At 41.3% G+C, this 20,407-nt stretch overlaps 1 protein-coding gene across 1 annotated transcript; it reads left to right on the top strand.

Moving 5' to 3' along the window:
• The first annotated feature begins 241 nt into the window (after nt 1–241).
• pou3f1 (POU class 3 homeobox 1) lies at nt 242–3,564 on the top strand. Its single transcript, XM_066683694.1, has one exon. The coding sequence runs from the start codon at nt 295–297 to the stop codon at nt 1,441–1,443; it is 1,149 nt and encodes a 382-aa protein (XP_066539791.1). The 5' UTR covers nt 242–294; the 3' UTR covers nt 1,444–3,564.
• The last annotated feature ends 16,843 nt before the right edge of the window (nt 3,565–20,407 follow it).

Here is a 20,407-nt window from a genome sequence, read left to right as displayed (position 1 = left end):
AGAGAGAGAGAGAGAGAGAGAGAGAGAGAGAGAGAGAGAGCAGCCAATCGCGAGTGAATGCGATCCTGCCCTCGGAACTTAAGGAATCATCCCGCCAATCAGCGCTTTCTGAGGGCGTGTGCTCCCGCCCCTGGCCCCTCCTCCCCGGCTCGTTCGCCTCCTTCCCCCGCTCTAAAGCGCATCAGCGCCTTGCGAGCGACCGTCAGTGTTGAGTGTTTCCCCGCACGTGAGAACAGCAGCATCCACAGAAGCAGCAGCAGCAGCAAGCAGCAAGCAGCACCCCCATTACCGGCCATGGCCACGACAGCGCAGTACATCCCGCGGACTAACGCGCTGTCGTCCGCGCCGCTCATGCACCCGGACCCGGAGCGCATGCACCAGGGCACCACGTACCGCGAAGTGCAGAAGATGATGCACCACGAATACCTGCAAGGGCTCACCCACCACCAGTGGCTGCCCCGCTCCTCCGCCCAAGACTGGGAGCACAAAAGCGCCTGCGACGACCTCCCCGCGGCCGCTTACCAGCGCGCGCATCTCGGGCACCAGCCGAGCCAGAACGCGCACCATCCACAGCATCACCATCACCACCACCACCACCATCAGCACCAGCAGCATCACCAGCATCACCACAGCGGAGGCTCGTGGGCGGCCACGGCCCACCACCTGCCTCCACTCTCGCCGGGCACCGGCGCGCATCAGCCGTCCCTGCTCTACTCGCAGACGGGCTACGGAATGCTGAGCGCGCCGCTGCACGAGGACGCTGGCGGAGGAGGCGGCGGCGGAGGAGGAGGAGGCGGGGGCACGGGCGCGGGAGGAGGCGCAGGGAGCGAAGGCGCGCTGGAAGCGTCGCCCTACGGGCAGCAGCAGCAGCACGAGCTGCACTCGGACGAAGACGCGCCTAGCTCGGACGACCTCGAGCAGTTCGCCAAGCAGTTCAAGCAGCGGCGCATCAAGCTGGGCTTCACGCAGGCGGACGTAGGGCTGGCGCTCGGCACGCTCTACGGCAACGTGTTCTCGCAGACCACCATCTGCCGCTTCGAGGCGCTGCAGTTGAGCTTCAAGAACATGTGCAAGCTCAAGCCGTTGCTCAACAAGTGGCTGGAGGAGACGGACTCGAACAGCGGCAGCCCCACCAACCTGGACAAGATCGCGGCGCAGGGGCGCAAGCGCAAGAAGCGCACGAGCATCGAGGTGGGCGTGAAGGGCGCGCTGGAGAACCACTTCCTCAAGTGCCCCAAGCCGTCGGCGCACGAGATCAGCACGCTGGCCGGCACGCTGCAGCTGGAGAAGGAGGTGGTGCGCGTGTGGTTCTGCAACCGCCGGCAGAAGGAGAAGCGCATGACGCCCGTAGGCCTGCCGCCGCACGCCGGCGTCGAGGACGTTTACGCGCAGGCCGACACGCCACCGCTGCACCATAACACGCTCCATAGTCCGGTGCCGTGACCCCGAGACAGCGCTCAATGACACTCCTTTCTTTTTTTGTTGGGTTTTCTTTTTTCTTTTTCTTTTTTTTTCAAAAAACAACAACGACAAAAAAAAAATTTAAAAATCATAGCAAAGAGAGAGAGAGAGAGAGAGAGAGAGAGAGAGAGAGAGACCTACAGCAACAGAATAGAAAAGGTACTAAATACTAAATGGATGGTGTTTCATCTCAATGTCTCCATGTGCTCAAAGACAGAGAGAGAGAGAGAGAGAGAGAGAGAGAGAGAGCGAGAGAGAGAGAGAGAGAGTGCAGCTGAAAAAGTGAACAGAAAAGGGGACTAAATGGAAGCTGTTTCATCTCGGTCCTTTGCGTTTTGTTTGTCCGGCAGGAAAAGTTGGGTCGGGAGAGTGTTGTCTCCGACACAGCAGAGAGAGAGAGAGAGAGAGAGAGAGAGTGTGTTTAGGTAATAAACCCAGATCGACATTGTTTACTGTATTTACTAAATGAAAGACATGGGGGTGCAATGTGGGGACACAACAAAAATAGTACACTCTGAGGATTCATTTAGATTATTATTATTATTATTATTTTAGCACTGCTCAAAGAGAGCCCTTATTCCATGAAAGAGACTATGTTTAGTCTAATGTAGATGACCACAGGCTGGATGGACCCTCTGACCACCAGTAACTCGCACTACTCCTTCCTTTAACACAATGAAATGTCTTGATTCCTATGTGCACGCTGATTCCACGCGAATAAAACACACAACATCAACAGCCCATAGGGTTGAGCTGATGCCGGTGTGTTTTTGTTATTGTGGAAACTCCGTACAATGCTCAATCAAGTCAGTTCCTAGCGACACTGTCCTTACTGTTAGCTGTTAGTCCTGATGTAGATGACCAGAGGCTGGATCGACCCTACGTTAATCTTAATCAGTAGCTCTCACACTGCTTCTCCTCTGCCTCCTGTGCTGCTTATCTTTAATTTGGGATGTGAGAACTTGTTGAAAATGTTTATGTTCTCTATTTTTGTTGTTGTTTTTCACATCGCGCAAAATCTGCCATGAAACACTGTAAGAGTGAGGCAAACATTAGGTGTTGATTTATCTCGGGGGATCCTTCTGTGCCGTTCTTTTCAAATCTGGGCTTTGGGTTTTCTTTCGAGGAAACAAAAGCTCGAGCGTTTTTTGTGAGCCATGTCGTGGAGGAAGTGGAGCACGAGCTTTCTCTGTCCACACAGCCATGGGCCTAAAAAAGCAGCCAGCACACACGCACGAGCTTTTTATTTAAAAAAAAAAAGACTTTTATTTTGTCTGTCTCCATTATTATTATTATTATTATTATTATTATTATTATTATTATTACGTATCTTTGTCTTCTTGTTTTGATGAGCACTTATTCTGGTGTGTTTGTGTCCGTGCTGAATCAAAGGGTGCTGGTTGTAAAGGCAGGCTGTGTGAAATGTCCTCTTCTCCCTCATCATCATCATCATCACCTTGTTGTTGTTGTTGTTTACAGTCTCTTTTAAATGTCCCCCCATGGTGAAGGTCTATCTCTCGTGGGTGGGTTGATCTCCCTGGTTTAAAGCGTGCTGAGAGTGAGAGGGCTAAAGTGCAGAAGTGCTCAATCTCAGGTAAAATCCCAGCGCCTGTCCAGCTCCCCTCTTCTCCAGCCCACCGTGAGGACCACCAGAGACCACTACTCTCTCTGCTGAGCCCCTCGCTGTCCACCCCCCCACCCCCCACAACCCCCCAACAACACCCCCCACCCTCACTGTCCTCCTGACTCACCCTCGCCGGATAAAGGGAGATTATCACGGGGAGAAAAGCAAGCAGCTGCTGTGGGACTATTTCTTATGTCTCCCTCTTCCTTTTCTTTCTTTCTCTCTCTGAGAGCAGCACATGAACCGAGGGATTCTGACTCGGGTGTTCCGTGTCTTTTCTCAAAAATAAGAGGCATCTGTGAGTGAGCAGTTTTTGGAACAGGTGTTGATTTTGGTTTTGTTTTTGTTTTGTTTTTTTTCCTGTTCGCAATCCTGTTATTTGACACAGTGTGGATATACAACTTTTCCAAAAAAAAAACACTGAAAAATTTAAAAGATTTTAAATAAATAGTTGTCATGATTATTTCCAATATGTAAATATGTCCAATATGTAAACATATGTATTTGTTCTGAGTTTGGTTTTTGAGTTTTTCTTTTTGTTTTTCCTTTTATTTCTTCCTCTTTTCTTGTTCCCTCTGAGCAGTTTTGTACACTTACTAATTCCAAGAAGATATTTTAATATTTCATTTATGAATTTGACCGTTTATATATCTATATATTTATTTCTGAAATGTGTTTGGAGCTTTGTTTTCGTTGGGCTCTGTTAATTATGTTGCAGTGGATTACAAATGTTTTGTTTACTACATTTGGTTGTATGTTGATTGCGAAATGTAGACTGCAAAGTCACATTTATATTTATGTTATAGTAATATTTTATTACTTACATAAAACGTATATACAAGAATTTGCCTTCTGTCTTTTTTAAGCACATGTTTATCTGCTCTTTTTCTCTGTCTTGTTTACTTATCTTTTTGAGAAAACAAATATATATATATATAAATTACAGGAAGAATACAAATAATAAATGGAAAATAATTCGGTGGGAGCGGTATGTCTGAACTTCCTGTAGCAGTAGTTTCACTTTCCGGTGTTTCTAACTTGTCTTTAACAGTCAACTCCTCGATCCGGTTCATTCTGAGATCAGCTTTTTCACTACAACTGGTTCTCATTTCTATCATATATCACCCCCAACATAACTTTCCCGCATCGGTGTCTGTTTCCGCTTCTGTGCAGAGTCCAAACTTCATTCTGTTTAACATTATGATTATACACTAATTCACTACACCTTTCTAATATGAAATATTCCTTCCTGAGATTGGGGGGTAAAGTATTTGTCTAATCCCCAGATGTGTCGGAGAGTTCATTTACGCGAAGGGTTGATTAAAGTGTTTTACTATTAAAAAAATATCTAAAAATTGAGACAATATTTAAATAAATGCAACATTACAGTTGTGTACTTTGTCAGTAACAAGGTGCTGTAAAATGCTCTCTTCTCGCTCAAGGTGATCTGCCTTTAAATTCATATATATAGAGAGAGACATTTCTTTGAAATAAGCAGAGCTACAATAGCTAGAAATATATTTGTACCAACTTACAATATTACAGTGAATAGGTTCAGAATTTTTAAATGAAGAGTCCTCTCCGTGAACAAGCGGCGCGTTTCTTTTGATTCCCAAAATAACGGTTACTCTCAAAACTCTCCAACGGTCCTGGGAAGTTTCTACGTTTTAGTGGTTTCGTCTGATATATTCAGAATAACCGAGCACAGACTCGGGCACCTCTTTATTCTGAACATTATGTTCTGTCCATCTTAAATTAGATTAATAAAATTATTAGTAGTGTTGTTATAACTCCATAAACACAGACACACTCCCGCACAAACACCAGAGAAACGGGTGATGTGAAAAGAAAGAAATGATTTAGAAAATTATTTAAAATCATACAGTCAATATATATCCGGTTAAATGTTGTGATCACATCGAATTAATATGTTTTACAGATTGAGATTCAAGCTGAAGAGAGCGTAAATAAAACGAGATTTTATTTCCCATGTTTCTCAGGTTTTGTTTTAATCCGCGGAGAGGCGTTCATTCCCCGCGCGCTTTTTCACATTTACTGTTATTTTAACATCGCGCTCGCGCCTCTAATAAAATAATGTAAATGTATTGCATTTTCTATGGTTAACTCTGTGATAATGAACTGAGTTGTGAGAGAGTTTTGGCCTGTAGACTTAACACACCACAAATCCACAACACTTTATTTGCGCAATTAAAGCCAAAGCTTCAGCAGACGGAGAGAACTTTTTACAAAATATTGTATACAATAATATAAAAATATATAATAATAACAATAATGCTAAAAATAAAACACGAGGCTTGACCACTGTACACGCGGAAAAAATATGTGGAGTTATTACATATATATTACAGACATGTTTACTAGCGTTGACGAATACGGTTTACGAGTGTGTACGTCTTAACGTTGTTCACAGAGCGCGTCATACATCATCGACTACACAACGCACTATTCCTTCTCCTAAAAGTGCATAAACTTAGTCATCATTCAGGATATAAAGCGCAGACAGACATCTACACCGACTCACTGATGTTCTTAAATGTTTTTCGGGTTCTACCTCGGGTTCTAGGCAACAGTTCACATGACAAGTTTAAAGAATAATAAAACAAAAACTATATTACGCATTCGTTACATGAATATACATAAAAATTCTCCAAACATTCCAGTCTCTTGCACTGAATATAAAGCCAGACAGGAGCCCAAAATCTCCTACAGCTCTTAAGAGGAACCGCGAGACTTCAGCGCCCCCCAACGGCCAATGCAAATAATACAAAATCAGCTTGGTGGATTATGAATAATCTCTCTTTCATATATATATTTATTTATTAACTTCTGATATCCTTTTTTCATTCGATATTTGTGATTTAAAAGAAATATTATTAATATGTGTATATTGTACAGTAATCCTGTATCACTAAGTGTAAATAAATACAGATGTACAAACATATGTAAAGTGAATTTATTCAAGGTTCAAGATATTTTAAAAAATAATAATAATTAGGTCCTCTGACCACATTAAATCCTTACCTAAATGTTTAGAAGCCTAGAAATGCAAACATGCAGATACTCGTAGTTATTCTAAAGCTTGCCTCTTTGTTTTGTTTGTATTCCTGTTCTTCACCAGGAAACAGCTGGTAGTGAGGGTGTGAAATGGCTCACAGAGGAGACCAACCGGAAGTTAAGCCTGCACCAGTCAGAGGAGGGAAGAGTACTACAGGGACCCGGTCAACCTCTTATATCCATTTACCAATTACCTCAAGAGTGGATGAGGCAAACCACTGCTGTGCTGCGCTATTTGCATGAAAGCCTGCAATTACCTGACAGGTTTCCTCCCAGCACGCAGACGCAGCAGGAGAGCAGCACACTGGACAGCAGAGCCCCTGCACACACCAACAAGAGCAGAAAACATGGGATTTACAGCCTAGCTTTCCTGACCTGAAGGGCACAGAACTTACAACAAATGTCTACCACAGAGGGTTCTCAGACTCTACAGTGGATTTGAGCAGAAGAATGTATATTCCTCCATACAGGTTTGTTTTCACTTATTTGTCCAGTTGATAATTCAAATTTGTGAAAAAATTCCTCAGATCCCACTAGGTCCCAAAGGTTAGTAATTTATGTACACTCATTTTTATGTTAGGAAGCATTTGAACTTTTTTTTTTCGCCTGTCCATCACAAAATTACTAACTAAATAAATAAAAATACAATGACAGAGGTTAAGCAGGTTGTGTTCTTGCTGGTGTTCAATGGTGCATTACCATTCTAAACATTTCAGTTTGACACCCGTCTGGCCCCATTTCTAAATGATTTGTTCTGATTTTTTCAAGCTCATGGCCTTTGCTTTCACAGACTCTTCCTTGGTTGTCATGTTGTGAGACAACAGCAACAGAGTGCAGATGTAAATGCCACAGCCACAATCAGGCCCAGACCTTTTGTTATTTCTCTGTGTGTGAACTAATATTGCAATGACACATGTCATGCGAGGACTAAATAGCCTGTATATATGAAAGGCCATGATTTCAAATGTGATTCATGAAATATCAGTCGTCAATACACTTGAATTACCCCTAAACCAAGTCACAGTTCATTAAAGGGTGCGGAGGACTACAAAGCAAAAATAATAAATAAATAGTGTGCCACTTCCCCAGTGGTGTCCAGACCTGTGTCTCTGGGTGCCATACTTTCAGACTTTTCTAGATACATATAGTGTTTAAGAATATCTGTATTCTGATTGGGTTGGGGGATGAGATTGGGATGATGAAAACAAACAGTTTGACAGGCATGTGGTCACACTTTGGCCAGCCCTGGTCTTACTCCGTTCATTGTACATTGAGAAGAGTATCTTTGCTGTCCAAAGAAAACTTGTTCTCCATTTTTGTTGATTTTAATCTTACTACATCATTTGAATTTATCGGCTGTTTTACACTGTGTGGAAAAGTCATGAACACAGACAAACAGAAATGCTCCAAATTTACTTGGAATAAAATATTTGTTAACATTGAGTTTATTCCTTCTGTTACACTCTCAGAAAAACTGTCACTGTGCTGGTTCCCTCTAGAGTACATATGCCCTCTTTAATCTCCAGGACTTATATTTTGTTTTATTTAACACAGTTATATAATGAAATATTACATATATTCACTTCTGCTTCCGGTGAAAAAAAAAATGTAATGTATCTTTAGGGAGCACAAGTGGACTTTAACACCACTGTTGTACCTTTGAAGGTACATTTACACTGTTTGCACAATTCGTAACAATAATGTACCCATACAGTGCCTTTTTTTTTTTGGAGAGTGTATATACATATGCATGTTTCTCTTTGTGTGAAGAATTAGACGATTTTTATTCAAGTAAATGAATACCCACACGTTGGTTTATGTGCACAGTTTCTTTACCAACTCCGTCTGTTACAACACTGTCCCATAAAAATAATCCAAAACATAATGTGTAATCTGTTAAAATCCCACTGTGCTAGTGGTCATAGTATTGTATCCAAACACGATAACAAATGAGGATTTCTTATACAGTATCCATTGATATTCAGCAGTTCTGAGTACTCTGACTCTAATACCAGAGTAAAAAACAAAACTGCAGATGCATAACAGATAAGAAAAAAAAAGAAACTCAATCCTATTCCTCCAGCTCTGCTTGAATAGAATGTTTCAGAAAGCTTTCTGTTTCTGCAAAAGAACAAGTCTAAGGTTAATATAAAATGCCTTGTGGGAGAGCGTATGTACATAATAAAGATGAAAAGGTGAACAACAGAGCATGGGATGGCTCATTGATTCTCCATGGAAAGCATAAAGCAGATGTGCATGTGTGATAACTGCAGATTGGTTATCTATGCATAATTACACTCAGCCACAGGGAGAGCCGTTCAGAGGAAGCTGGTGCCATCAAGCTTGCCTGGGAAGCAGGAGGCCGCTCGCTCGAGCTCTCCCTCCTCGCCACGTTATCCACGGGCTGCTCCTGCCAGCGTCTGCACAGCCACGGCTCCGTGCTGCACCCCGACACCGCCTCCTTCATCAGGAGAGTATCATCAAACACAGGAGATGTGGATTAGCGATGATTAGCAGGGATTATAGCTGGTTAATGGTGGGAAAATACATTAGAAGCCATGGGCTCGAGGGGGGGTGGGATTTCGCTCACGCTAGCGGATTTGCATTGATCCACAGCAAATGAATGAGGATTAGCTACATCTATCTGCCAACAGATAAATAACATTAAGCGCATTATTTGGGCACGGGTTGTTATTAATGACATTACAAACACTACTACAATGCTGGCAATTATGCCTGAATAATGCATTTTTTGCTATTTTTAAACTCATGTTCTTTCCCTTTATTTGAGAGTGTGTGGCAGTGCCGAGGATTCTGGTGAAATGCAAGAGTGGAAAATACAGTAAGACTCCTTAGTAGCAGTTCTTATTGAGGGAGTTTCTTGCTGTATTACGTCCAGGCTCCAGGGTAAGTTCTAGTTCTCTGCAGCCTGTCCATTGAACCCAGACTCTGGGACACTCTCCTAACAAATATGTTGAGAAGAGCCCTTCCCAGGAAAGAATATTTGGCACATCTGCAGTTATCATATGGCTCACATTTGGCCTGGAATGACTGTTGACTCAGGGTGAGTCTGGCTTCCTCATCTCATATATAGGTCCACCTTATATGAGCCACATATCCACATTTGGACTACATCCAAGTGTAAGTGTGTGTGTGGAAGGATTCATTATAAGAAGCATATTCTGTTTTTGGCATATTCTGAGTTGGGAAATATTGCTAATACATGTTCAGAAGACAGGAAACAAGTATCTGTATTCCTTCCCTGATAAATGTTATTTTACTGAAACATCTAGTATTTTAACAGAAAATATTACAGATTAGGAGTTGTTGTGTTCTCCCTGTGTCCGCGTGGGTTTCCTCCGGGTGCTCAGGTTTCCTCCCACGGGCCAAAAACACAAATTGGTTGGTGGATTGGTAACTCAAAAAGTATCCCTAGGTGTGAGTGTGAGTGAGTGTTGCCCTGTGAAGCACTGGTGCTCCCTCCAGGGTGTATTCCTGCCATGCGCCCAGTGATTCCGGGTAGGCTCCTGACCCACCGTGACCCTAAACTGGATAAGCAGTTACAGAAAATGAATGAATGAATGAATATTATAGCTTTAAATGAAACACTATGAATAACTGCTTATTAACTAGTTTAAATCAGCACAAAGTGTTTAGCCCATTGACTTTATAGAAGTAATCTGAGCAAACAAATAAATAACTGTGGTGAAGAAGTTATTAATCTGTGTTACTGAGTTATTTAAAGAGAACAATCTTCTCTACAGAAGACATGCTTTTTTTGAATCTGTGTTGTATTCTGTACTTTTTAGGAAGAGGAAATAATGGTGCTTGCCCAATGAGTCCACATTTAATCTTGTTAATTCATTTTGTAAAAGTTGAGAGACCATCCAGATTGTTATCAGTGAAAGGTGTCAAAGCAATATGTCTGTCATGGTGTAGGGAATCAGTGCCAAAAATATGTCTGGTTTGTATATGCTCCAGGGTTCTGTGGTTGTGGGTTCAAACACTCTTTGGGTATCTGTCTGTGAGGAGTTTAGTTTTTTCTCCCTGTGTCTGTGTGGATTTCCTGTTTTCCTCCCACAGTCCATAAACACCTGTTGTGTACTGGTTATTCAAGTATCCAGAGGTGTGAGTGTCTGTCTTGTCAATGTGTGATGCGCTGTGATGGACTGTTCCCTTGTCCAGGGTGTGTTCATGCCTTGTGCTGAGTCAGTTGGGGCCAATCCTGGACCCACAATGACCCTGAACAGGATATTTTTTTGGCTTCATTTAATAAGGGTACATTAATTATTAGTAATTAAGAATAATTTAAGTATTAAGACAATAAATAAAATATATAAAATCATAAAAGAATGCTACCTAACCATTTAGTAAGGCTAATTACTATCTTAAAGTTGTTGAACAAAAGTCTTTTTTCCCCTCAAACATACCATTCCACCTTAAAAGACGCAGAGCTTCTGAACATAAACAAACCAGAGAGACCTGACGTTCCCACCAATCACAGACATTCCCTTTAAGTATCATGAATTATGTACACTTATGGGAAAAGCTTACTCTTTTAATTGAATTTTGCAAAACATTTGGAACCAGGGTTGGTATTATAAATGCATTCTGAATACAGCACTAATTTATTTGATATATTTGTACTGAAATTTGTCACTGAATTCTTTTAAGATATTACAGAAGTGTATTCAGCCATCCCTACAGATTCTGTACTGATTCTTCTGAGACTGGGCTGACACAAGTGTGTTAAAACGGCAATAGGAAATAGTTTGCAAACTGGCACTTTGTATTAGAAAGGATGCCGCTCAGAGATGAGACATGTCCACAATTATTCAAACCAAAACCCAGCAGCAAATCAGCTATCAGTCACTTCAAAATCGAGGCCCAGACTAGTCTTGCAATCTAGACAAGATCAAGTTTGAGAGCCTTTAGATTGATATGGTGGTCGCGCCACACTGGTGCACTCCATTAGATGGATTATGGATTTATTCATTAGACCCAATACACACACAATGCTATGCTGGATTACTACTTATGAGCATTGTATTCACCATATGGCATGATACTCCCCAAGATGTCATTCATCATTCCAGTGCAATGGCAATATCTATAGCCCATCAATAATCATAAAAAAATAAGGAAGCCTTCAAAGTCAAGGGAACTGTTTAAGATAATGACACAGCTCACTCTACAGCAATGATCTTCAGCAAGAATATCCAGCTCCAAGGCCATGACATTTTCACTATATGCCTGGAATCTTTTACTCAGGGTATGGAGCTAAATTAAGGTGCATGCATTGCTGATATGTTTCTCCATGGAAAAGCGCCAACAAAGGAATGGGAGCTTCTAGAGAAGCTGCATATAAAACTACCCAGCACTAGGCTGTGGAACAGGCGAACCTTGCTTCTTCTGGCATGATGGAGCACCATTAAATGCCTTTATGAAGAGTTTGAGTGGTGTGTGTGATGCTGAATGGCTTATTCAATATCAGAATCTGAACTCATTAAAATATCTGCTGCAGAATGCATTCAAATCATTGATTGCAACATTTTATAAAACGCCTTTACAGAATATTAAGGTCACTACAGATGAAATGTTCAATAAGGAGGTGTCTACAAACAGTAGGTGTCTGAAAACCCAAGACCCCAAGGTCCTGAAGATGTGTGGCCACAGCATTACCTGCAGTGCCACAGTGCTAACTGTCTCCAAGACAAAGGCTGTGTAGGCTCAGGCAGGAGGCTGTTAGGAGTTATATAGTGGCTGTCCATTAACAGTGTTATCTCCAGGTGAGTAAGCGCTGTCTCTCCACAGGTCTTTCCGTGCTTCCCTCACACCCACTCTCTCAACCTCAAGTCTCAGTCTCTCTCATTTATGTAGTAAATACCTGACCCCAGCCGTGAAGGGCAGAGCGAGGGGTTGCAGTAGAAGGAAGAGGGAAAGATTTCCTTTTTTTTTCATCAAAAATTCCTTCTCTTCCACACCTCAAGGTTTCCCCTCAGAGCTACATGAAAGCTAGGCAACAATGTGGCCACACAGTGATCAGCTATTTACCATATGAAAAGCTTCCGCAGAGAACAGGAGAGGGAGAATGCTGTGTTATTTATGATACAGGGCACTGTAGGTATATGCTTTCGCCTTCAAGTAGGCTCTAAGGTGTGGACCTAAATATAGAGGTTGGAAGTGGAGGTCTAGAAAGTTCCCGAGCTTGCCTCTGCCTCTGGCTTTGTTTTTGGTGGAAAGCAGTCACAACCCTGTAGTCTTGAAAAATAACACTTCAAAATGACACAAGATACCATCTTGAGGACTATTAATCTTAGTGGCACAGAACGTTGTTTGTAGAACTGAGGGGTCTAGCAAGGTTCTTTTGAATCATGAGCAAGCACATAGACTGGATGATTCCAGCCTATGTTCCTGAACAAGGAACTATGGGAGCTTTGTTGACTGCCTCAAAAAATACTAATGTGATGTGTTTGCGAAGATAGGAGTATAGATGTTAACGTAGGCTAACCATCTCCAGCCGGCTTCAGAGGTAGGTGCTGGTTGCCAGATCCTGATCCTAAACTTGAGCCTCTGACCTATCATCAGGAGCTCCAAGAGAACATATCTGGCTTCGCTCTATGGGTGGGATTCCCTCGTCCTGTCCCATGGCATGTTGGGCTGTCTGCTGATGTTGCAACAGCAGAAGTTTGAAAAGAAAGTGGTTGTCATGAAGAGTCTCAAAGAAAGATTTTTCTTGTCCTCACCCTCAGAGTTTGTTGGCATCCTGTGTGGCATGATGAAGCAGTTCAGCCTAAGATAGGATTGGAGATGACTAGAGATTTGATGACAATTTGGATATAAACCTGCATGAACTATAAAGGCTTATTCCAGCGAGGTTCAGTTTCCATAACACTTTCTACAGTGTACCTGCATGAAGCAGCCTTTACGACAGCTGCCACTTGTTGGAATAAGTCAACAGACAGACAGACAGACAGACAGAGAGACAGACAGACAGAGAGACAGACAGACAGACAGACAGATAGATAGATAGATAGATAGATAGATAGATAGATAGATAGATAGATTTATTGAGAAACTCAAGTGCTACTAATGTGACATTCAGAAAAGACAAGAGCAATGTACCATATCTGCATATTTCTATATTAAATGCTAGATCAGATGTCGGATTAAATTGTTGCACCAATAATTTTGCAGATTATTTGTAACATATAATTGTAATTAAAAATTCAAACATTCTCCCATCCCTTTTGTCATTTCATGGTAACTGTTGCATAGTATTATTAAGTTAGTATATAAATGCTTTATTTTCATAGTGGTTAACATTAAAATCACCATCTTGAACATTGAAACCAAAACTATAAATAATTATCCTCTGGAACAGAACAAATTGAGGCACATTCGTTTGCAGTGCTCTTTCATGCTGAAACTCACACCGAATGCAATGATTAATTAGTTATTATTTTATTTTATTATTATTATTACTATTATTATTATTCTTGCTTGCCATTTTTGTTGAATAAATGAGAAATGTAATTTTAATACCACACCTGTTATCATAAAATGACAAAAGAGCAGGGAAATTATTGAATTTTGAATTGTAATTATACTTTACATAAAAACATTTTAAAACTTAGAATGTCCAATGGCTTACATAAATATTGTGCAGGTGGTTGTTTAGAGATATATACAGGCACTGAATAATCAATGACCAATTATACATCTACCAAAAGTGTTAGTACATGTCAGTACATTGAAGTTGTAAGAAATGAGTGAGTAGTGCACTATACAATCTAAGCAGTACTAAGCAGTAAGCCCATAATAAGGAATAGATAAAGATGTTCTATAGATGTTCATGAGGGTTTACATCAGTTGTCATGGAAGAACGTTATTCATAAAGAGAGCAGTAAAACATCAGCAGGAATCTATAGGAAGATGTAGAACTTTATAAAATGTGTTTGGGAACATCCCTCTCTGCCATAATCAGAGCAAGAGGATCGGCAATTCAATACTGTTCAGTAAACCTTCCAAATCTGCCCCAGCTTTCCTCTGATGTTCCTGTTTCTCCTCTTTTGGCTGCTTCCCGGTCATTACTGTGAGTCTGTGTGCATGGCCTGCTCTCTCTCTTCTGCCAATCTTTAGCACTGAAGGCCTCTTCCTGGAAGATGCTCAAGGTTGCAGAGTTAATAGCTCACCCAGAAGGCCTACATCTTAAAGGTAATGTGAAGTCAATGCTATAGGCTGCCCAGTACTTCACCTTCAAACCTTGGCTTTGTATCATGGTCAGCCTGGGGGACCGCTCTTTCAAGACTTAAATCACAAGGTTGACTCTCGAATAAAGAAAAGAATATAATAATAATAATAAAAAAAAGCAGCCATAGCCTCTGAAGGAAACGTGCTAGACAATGGGAAGGTCATGTGTGTTCGGATATCCAGGGCTTTTCAATCAATGCCACAAAAGTATGGTATTTATCATTTCCACATTTTCTATGTGCTACTGACAAATTAAAAACTAGGAGTGGCAGCTAAAAAGTGCATAAAATGTATTGAAATATGTGTGTGGGTTTTTTTTCCCCTTTTTTCATAATTTATTAAACTTGAAGAATGTAGTGGTGCTGGTGTTAAAGAAGTTAAGGAAAATAGCACTTACAGAATAACTTTCTGTTAATGAAAGGGCTTGGGAAATCAGTCTTTATAAGGACATAGAAAATACCCCCAACGCAACATGGGAGGGGAAACATGACATTACACACAAGGAGGACAGAAAAGCACATACAGCAAACCCATCCTCCTCATACACAACACAACTCAAAAAACACCTTCAATGATCTAAACACATGTAAGTATTACAACAATAATCACAACGTCCTCATTAAGGATACTGAAGAGGAAATTGAAGCCACTCCCCATGGCCCTGCACTCTTAACTCCAATATCTTCAAGAATTTCCACATCTTATCAGTTTTTCTAACATATAAATATAATGACACTTGGGCACTAATGACCCTTTTGTGAGTTCTGCAAGTGTCCTTTATGTAACACTGCAGTAGGTACTAAACACTGCCCTTTGGACATGCTCTGACCAAAACATTAGGAACATCACAATTTGGCCCCTTTACGACTTTATTCCTGTTTGTAACATCACTTTACTTTTTAAAAATATATATTTATTAAAGGCTATGTTTCTATTTAGAATCATGAATTCCCAATAGAACCCTTTGTTCTTTGCTTAAACAGTTCTTTGCATGTTGAAATTGTTCAAAATAATTCAATATGTGTTGTTTTTGGTTTTATATAGCATCAAAAAATGGTTCTACTTTTGTTACAATGTCTGGCTTGTAATGGCACAAAGGGTGGTGCTACACAGAATCATTTTCAAATAGGTTCTATAAAGAACCAAATAAACCATATTTCCCATTAGTCTGTAGATAGATTTCACAATGCAAAGAAAATTTTAAAGGTAATGCTCAAGATTTAAAGTCAATATATTTTTCATAAAAATGTAGAGGTTGGTTCCTCACCATTTGCTAGCTCTACGGTTTGTTGGTGCATGGAAAAAGGTCCCCCTTTTTTATGCAGCCCTGGCTCCGTAAATGGGAAACAAACTGTTCAAAACGGTTCAGGAGCTTTATAACTGCATCGCTGACTCAGGCACAGCATCTGGAGGCATTTGGACAGTGGAGATACCTATTTGAAAAGTATGAATAGAGATGTTGATGTTGCTCTATTTTGCTGTTACTGTTACATTACTTAAGGAGGAACAGACTCCATGTTTGGGAGACCACTAACTGTATAAAAATAAACACGTCTCCTCCAAGATAAAGAGTCTTCTCTATTTTGATGATTACAGTAACGCCTCATTTTTATTTTTGTTTAATGCAGTTGCTTTTAATGGATTTTAAGAGAATCTCCATTCAGGCTCTGGATGTGGAGCATTTTCCTCACACCTAGGAACACGAGAATCTGCCCAGAGAACTGATTAAGTGCATAAACTCATGTCACGTGTCTGGAATGAGACATTTCACATGCAAAAGTGATCTCTCCATTCTCTATGATCTTTGTGTGTGAGCGGGTTGGAGCCTGGGCGGCCTGCCCTGCCCTCTGCTATACTGTCACTGGAGAGAAGAGACGAGTGTAAATGAGCCCTTCAGCTTACAACAGCCAAAATAACAACAACAACAAAAAAGAAATAAATAAGGAAGATGAAACGAGGAAAGAGAAAGAGAGAGAGAGAGAGAGAGGGAGAGAGAGATGAAATGGAGACCTGCCGCTGAGCTCAAGGACGTGGCGCGCGACTGCGTAATTAGAAATGTACACAGATGATTTAGATGCGGAGATGTGATTAGGGAAAGCAGCCCAGTCTTAATCTTAATCAGCTCACTTCTGAGAGCTCCTCATAGACACAGGGGGTGGGAGTGAAAGAGTGCGTGTGTGAGGGTGGTGGGGGTGGTGTGGGTGGCGCATTCACCCTCCTCAAACATACAGGGAGACTGAGAGACGGAGAGAGTGGCACATCAACAGACAGACAGGAAAAATAAAGCCATTTCAATCAAAATAAATAATGATTAAAAAAGAAAAAAAGGTTAAATTAAATTCCCAGGACATCCTTTTAATTTGTTACATTATTACTTTCTTATGTTAGCCTTGTTTTAACTTAAAGATTAGTTACCTGTCATGCATTATGCAAAAATTTCATACAGCTACTGAGAAAACCCCTACACTGTGAAGGAAATCCAAACTTTATAGCTGATAATGTAGAGCCTGATACATAGAGAAACATATTCAGCTTCGTAACACTAATGTTAGATTTCTGCCCTCCATCTGGAATATCCAAGTAATGGAGAAAATGTAATAATAATTAAGCCTCTGTGCGCTTATTGTTTTTCAATAGTTCTTCCCACTCTCAAAAGGCATAAGAAGGGAGTTTTCCTGGCCTCCACCTCAGAGACTACTACAGTATAAAGGTAGAAGTAAATTTAGCCAAGGTCAAACTCTACATTTTGGCACACAGAGACTTCTTCTCTTTCATCTTCCGGCTGCTCCTGTCTGGGGTCGCCACAGCAGATCAACCACGATCCGCAAAACGATCTGACAGTTTTGTTTACACTGGATGCCCTTCCTGACGCAACCCTCCTTATTTTATCCAGGCTTTGGGACTGGCACACTGAGTCTATAACAGCTAATTTTCATTCATTCATTATCTGTAACCACTTATCCAATTCAGGGCCGCGGTGGGTCCAGAGCCTACCTGGAATCATTGGGCGCAAAGAGGGAATACACCCAGGAGGGGGCGCCAGTCCTTCACAGGGCAACACACACAGTCACACATTCAATCACACACTTACGGACACTTTTGAGTCGCCAATCCAACCAACCAACGTGTTTTTGGACTGTGGGAGGAAACCGGAGCACCCAGAGGAAACCCACGCGGACACAGGGAGAACACACCAACTCCTCACAGACAGTCACCCGGAGCGGGAATCAAACCCACAAACTCCAGGTCCCTGGAGCTGTGTGACTGCGACACTACATGCTGTACCACCGTGCCGCCCTACAGCTAATTTTATAAATGTTTATTCATTCATTCATTGTCTCTAACAGCTTCTCCAGTTCAGGGCCACGGTGGGTGCGTGCGAGTTCTTCACAGAGCGGCACGTTCACTCACACCTTTGGACACTTTTGAGTCACCAATCCACCTGTCAATGTGTGTTTTTTTGGACTGTGGAAGGAAACCCACACTAACAGTCTCACAGACACACAGACAGACACCTGAAGCAGGTGTGACTGTGACACTACCGGCTGCTCCGGGGTGTCTTTCTACTTTGTTCCTGCATATGCTCTGAATGATATCAATGAATTTTTATATATATATATATTCATACATATATACAGTATTGTGCAAAATCTAGGCACCAGATATTGAGATTTAAAAAGTTATGTATCTTAGCAGTAACTGTTTATTTGCTAAAAAAAACAAACAATCAACAAATGACACCCAACATTAGAATAAAACCAAGTAACATTATTCCAGTAAGTGTGATACCGTGTGTGTGAATGTGTTGGTTTAACTTTTTACAAATCTCTTCTTGTGGCAATTCATATATTTGAGGTTATCATCATATACTTAATATTACGGGTTAATAAATTATGATTTTAAATAACGTGTGCTGGTGATTTATTCAAATTCATTCAATCAAGGAGAATCTGAACAAAACCTTGTTCTTCAAACTCACTCACACCTACTACTTTACAGAAAAAAAAATCTATTTCTAATTTGTTATATATTAATATAAACAGTATTTGTATTTACTGTTATTTTATATATATATTTAAATTTTTTAAATTACATTTTATATAAATAAAAATAACCGCGACCCTGAAATGGAGAAGCGGAAAAGAAAATGATGATGATGATGAAGATGATGTTGATGATAAATAAAAATATGCAAATTTTACAGCCATATTTGCTTAAAAAAATAAAAATAAAAAAATAAAACACCTTTTCATACTGCTGTATATGAAAACACACAGCACATTTCCAGCAGTAAAACTTTAAGGATATGAACAGTATGGACAAGGAGTGACAGTTCTCTAACCCCACCCTGCGAAAGGGGCTGTGCTGTGCTTTCTGATGCTCAAAGGAAGAGAGCAGACAGACACAAAGAGGCCAGTAATGAGCAGAGCAATTAAAAAAACACCAGGCCTCCTCCTCCTCCTCCCATCTCTCCCTCCCTCCTTCCATCTCTCTTTCACTCTCTTCAGCAGCCTTGTTATTGATCACCTTTAACCTCTACGTTCAGTGGTGTCAGAACTACCATTTAGGTCCCTCCCCAGGGCTGAGCAGCCATCGATGGCCCTCCTGCCCCATAAATCATTACAGGGCCTGCAGTGTCTGCCGCCCAGGGGGCTGACATTCAGGGCCACAGGCCCTCCGTCCCCCCTCAGCACGCCTCCGGGGGTCAGAGGTCATCCACACGCCCCCATGCCCACCACTCCCCTGGCTCACTGCTGCCACTCGTTTGATTTTTAAATCAGAACAAAGGTCAGCAGGAGCTGCGTTCCTCTCTGAGCTGTGTGTGTGTGTGTGTGTGTGTGTGTTTGTGACAGTCACTTTCTCCCCTAATCTCTCCTAATTAATGCTCCTAATCTCACTTAAAGTCCAGAGCTCAGAGTCTTTCAGCAGGAGGAGTGAGAGAGGCGGGCACAGGCAGATGTGAGGAGGCCAAGCACTGGGAGGAGGTCTTTACTGTGTATTTAGAAGTACCTGAAATCATCAGTGTTGATAAAATGGAGTATTGTCACTATAGACATCTGAGAATGCTTTACATTATGTGAAAAGCCTGTCCTTCAGATTTCAGAGCACCTCCACAAGAGCCAGTAAAAACAACCTGCCAGTTCAAACTACAGTTACTGAGTACATCCTCAGGTATGCCTTTCAATCAGAAGTACACACATTTCATTATTTTGTGTCCCTCTTTCCCTTTCTACCAGCTGTCACCTCCTCTACTGTTTCTGATGCGCGTCAGGTTTTTTCCCCCAATTTCTGCTACCCTCTGCTCCCAACTCCACTGACCATACAGTTCTACGATACAGACTGTGGTCCATCTGTTGCTCTGCATCCATTTACTGCCCTATTTCACACTGTTCTTGAATGGTCAGGGCCACCACCGTACCACCACAAACAGTTATGATTTGGCTGTTGGATCATTCTCAGCGCTGCAGTAACACTGACATTGTGATGTTGTAGTGTGTGTTATGCTGGTACAAGTGGATCAGACACAGCAGTGCTGATGCAATTTTTAAACCCCTCTGTGTCACTACTGGACTGGGAAGAATCCACAACACAAATAATACCTCCTTTTTAATTCATTAACTTCAACTCTTATGAACTAGTACCTGGGGTCTGATCAGAACTCATCTCACCAGGTCCAGGTCCATATGCAACCTCAGCTAACACATGTAACTAGAGTTAATACATGCAGTTTATGACAAACAATTAATGAGACCTTTTTTGTTCTGGCAAAATTATGGATAAAAAACCATTAACAATTGTTAATAATCCCTTGCTTACATTAACAAGGTGAACAGAGGCAGCCAACATTACGTCTGGTTACGCAGTTTGAACAGAATTTACTATAAAATATTCTTAGTGTATATTTAATTATTGAGAACTGTAAATCATCATAATCATCGTGGCACAATGACATAGCAACAAGCAATGAATTGAGATCCTCTCTACTACATACAA

Source organism: Hoplias malabaricus, chromosome 10 (genome assembly GCF_029633855.1).
Source record: "Hoplias malabaricus isolate fHopMal1 chromosome 10, fHopMal1.hap1, whole genome shotgun sequence".
Classification (NCBI taxonomy): Eukaryota; Metazoa; Chordata; class Actinopteri; order Characiformes; family Erythrinidae; genus Hoplias; species Hoplias malabaricus.
Note: the sequence above shows the minus strand (reverse complement) of the source record. Positions and strands in the feature narration are given on the sequence as shown.

Bases quoted from the DNA above. Each gene is read 5' to 3' on its own strand.
- pou3f1 (XM_066683694.1), top strand. From the start codon at position 295: ATGGCCACGACAGCGCAGTACATCCCGCGGACTAACGCGCTGTCGTCC.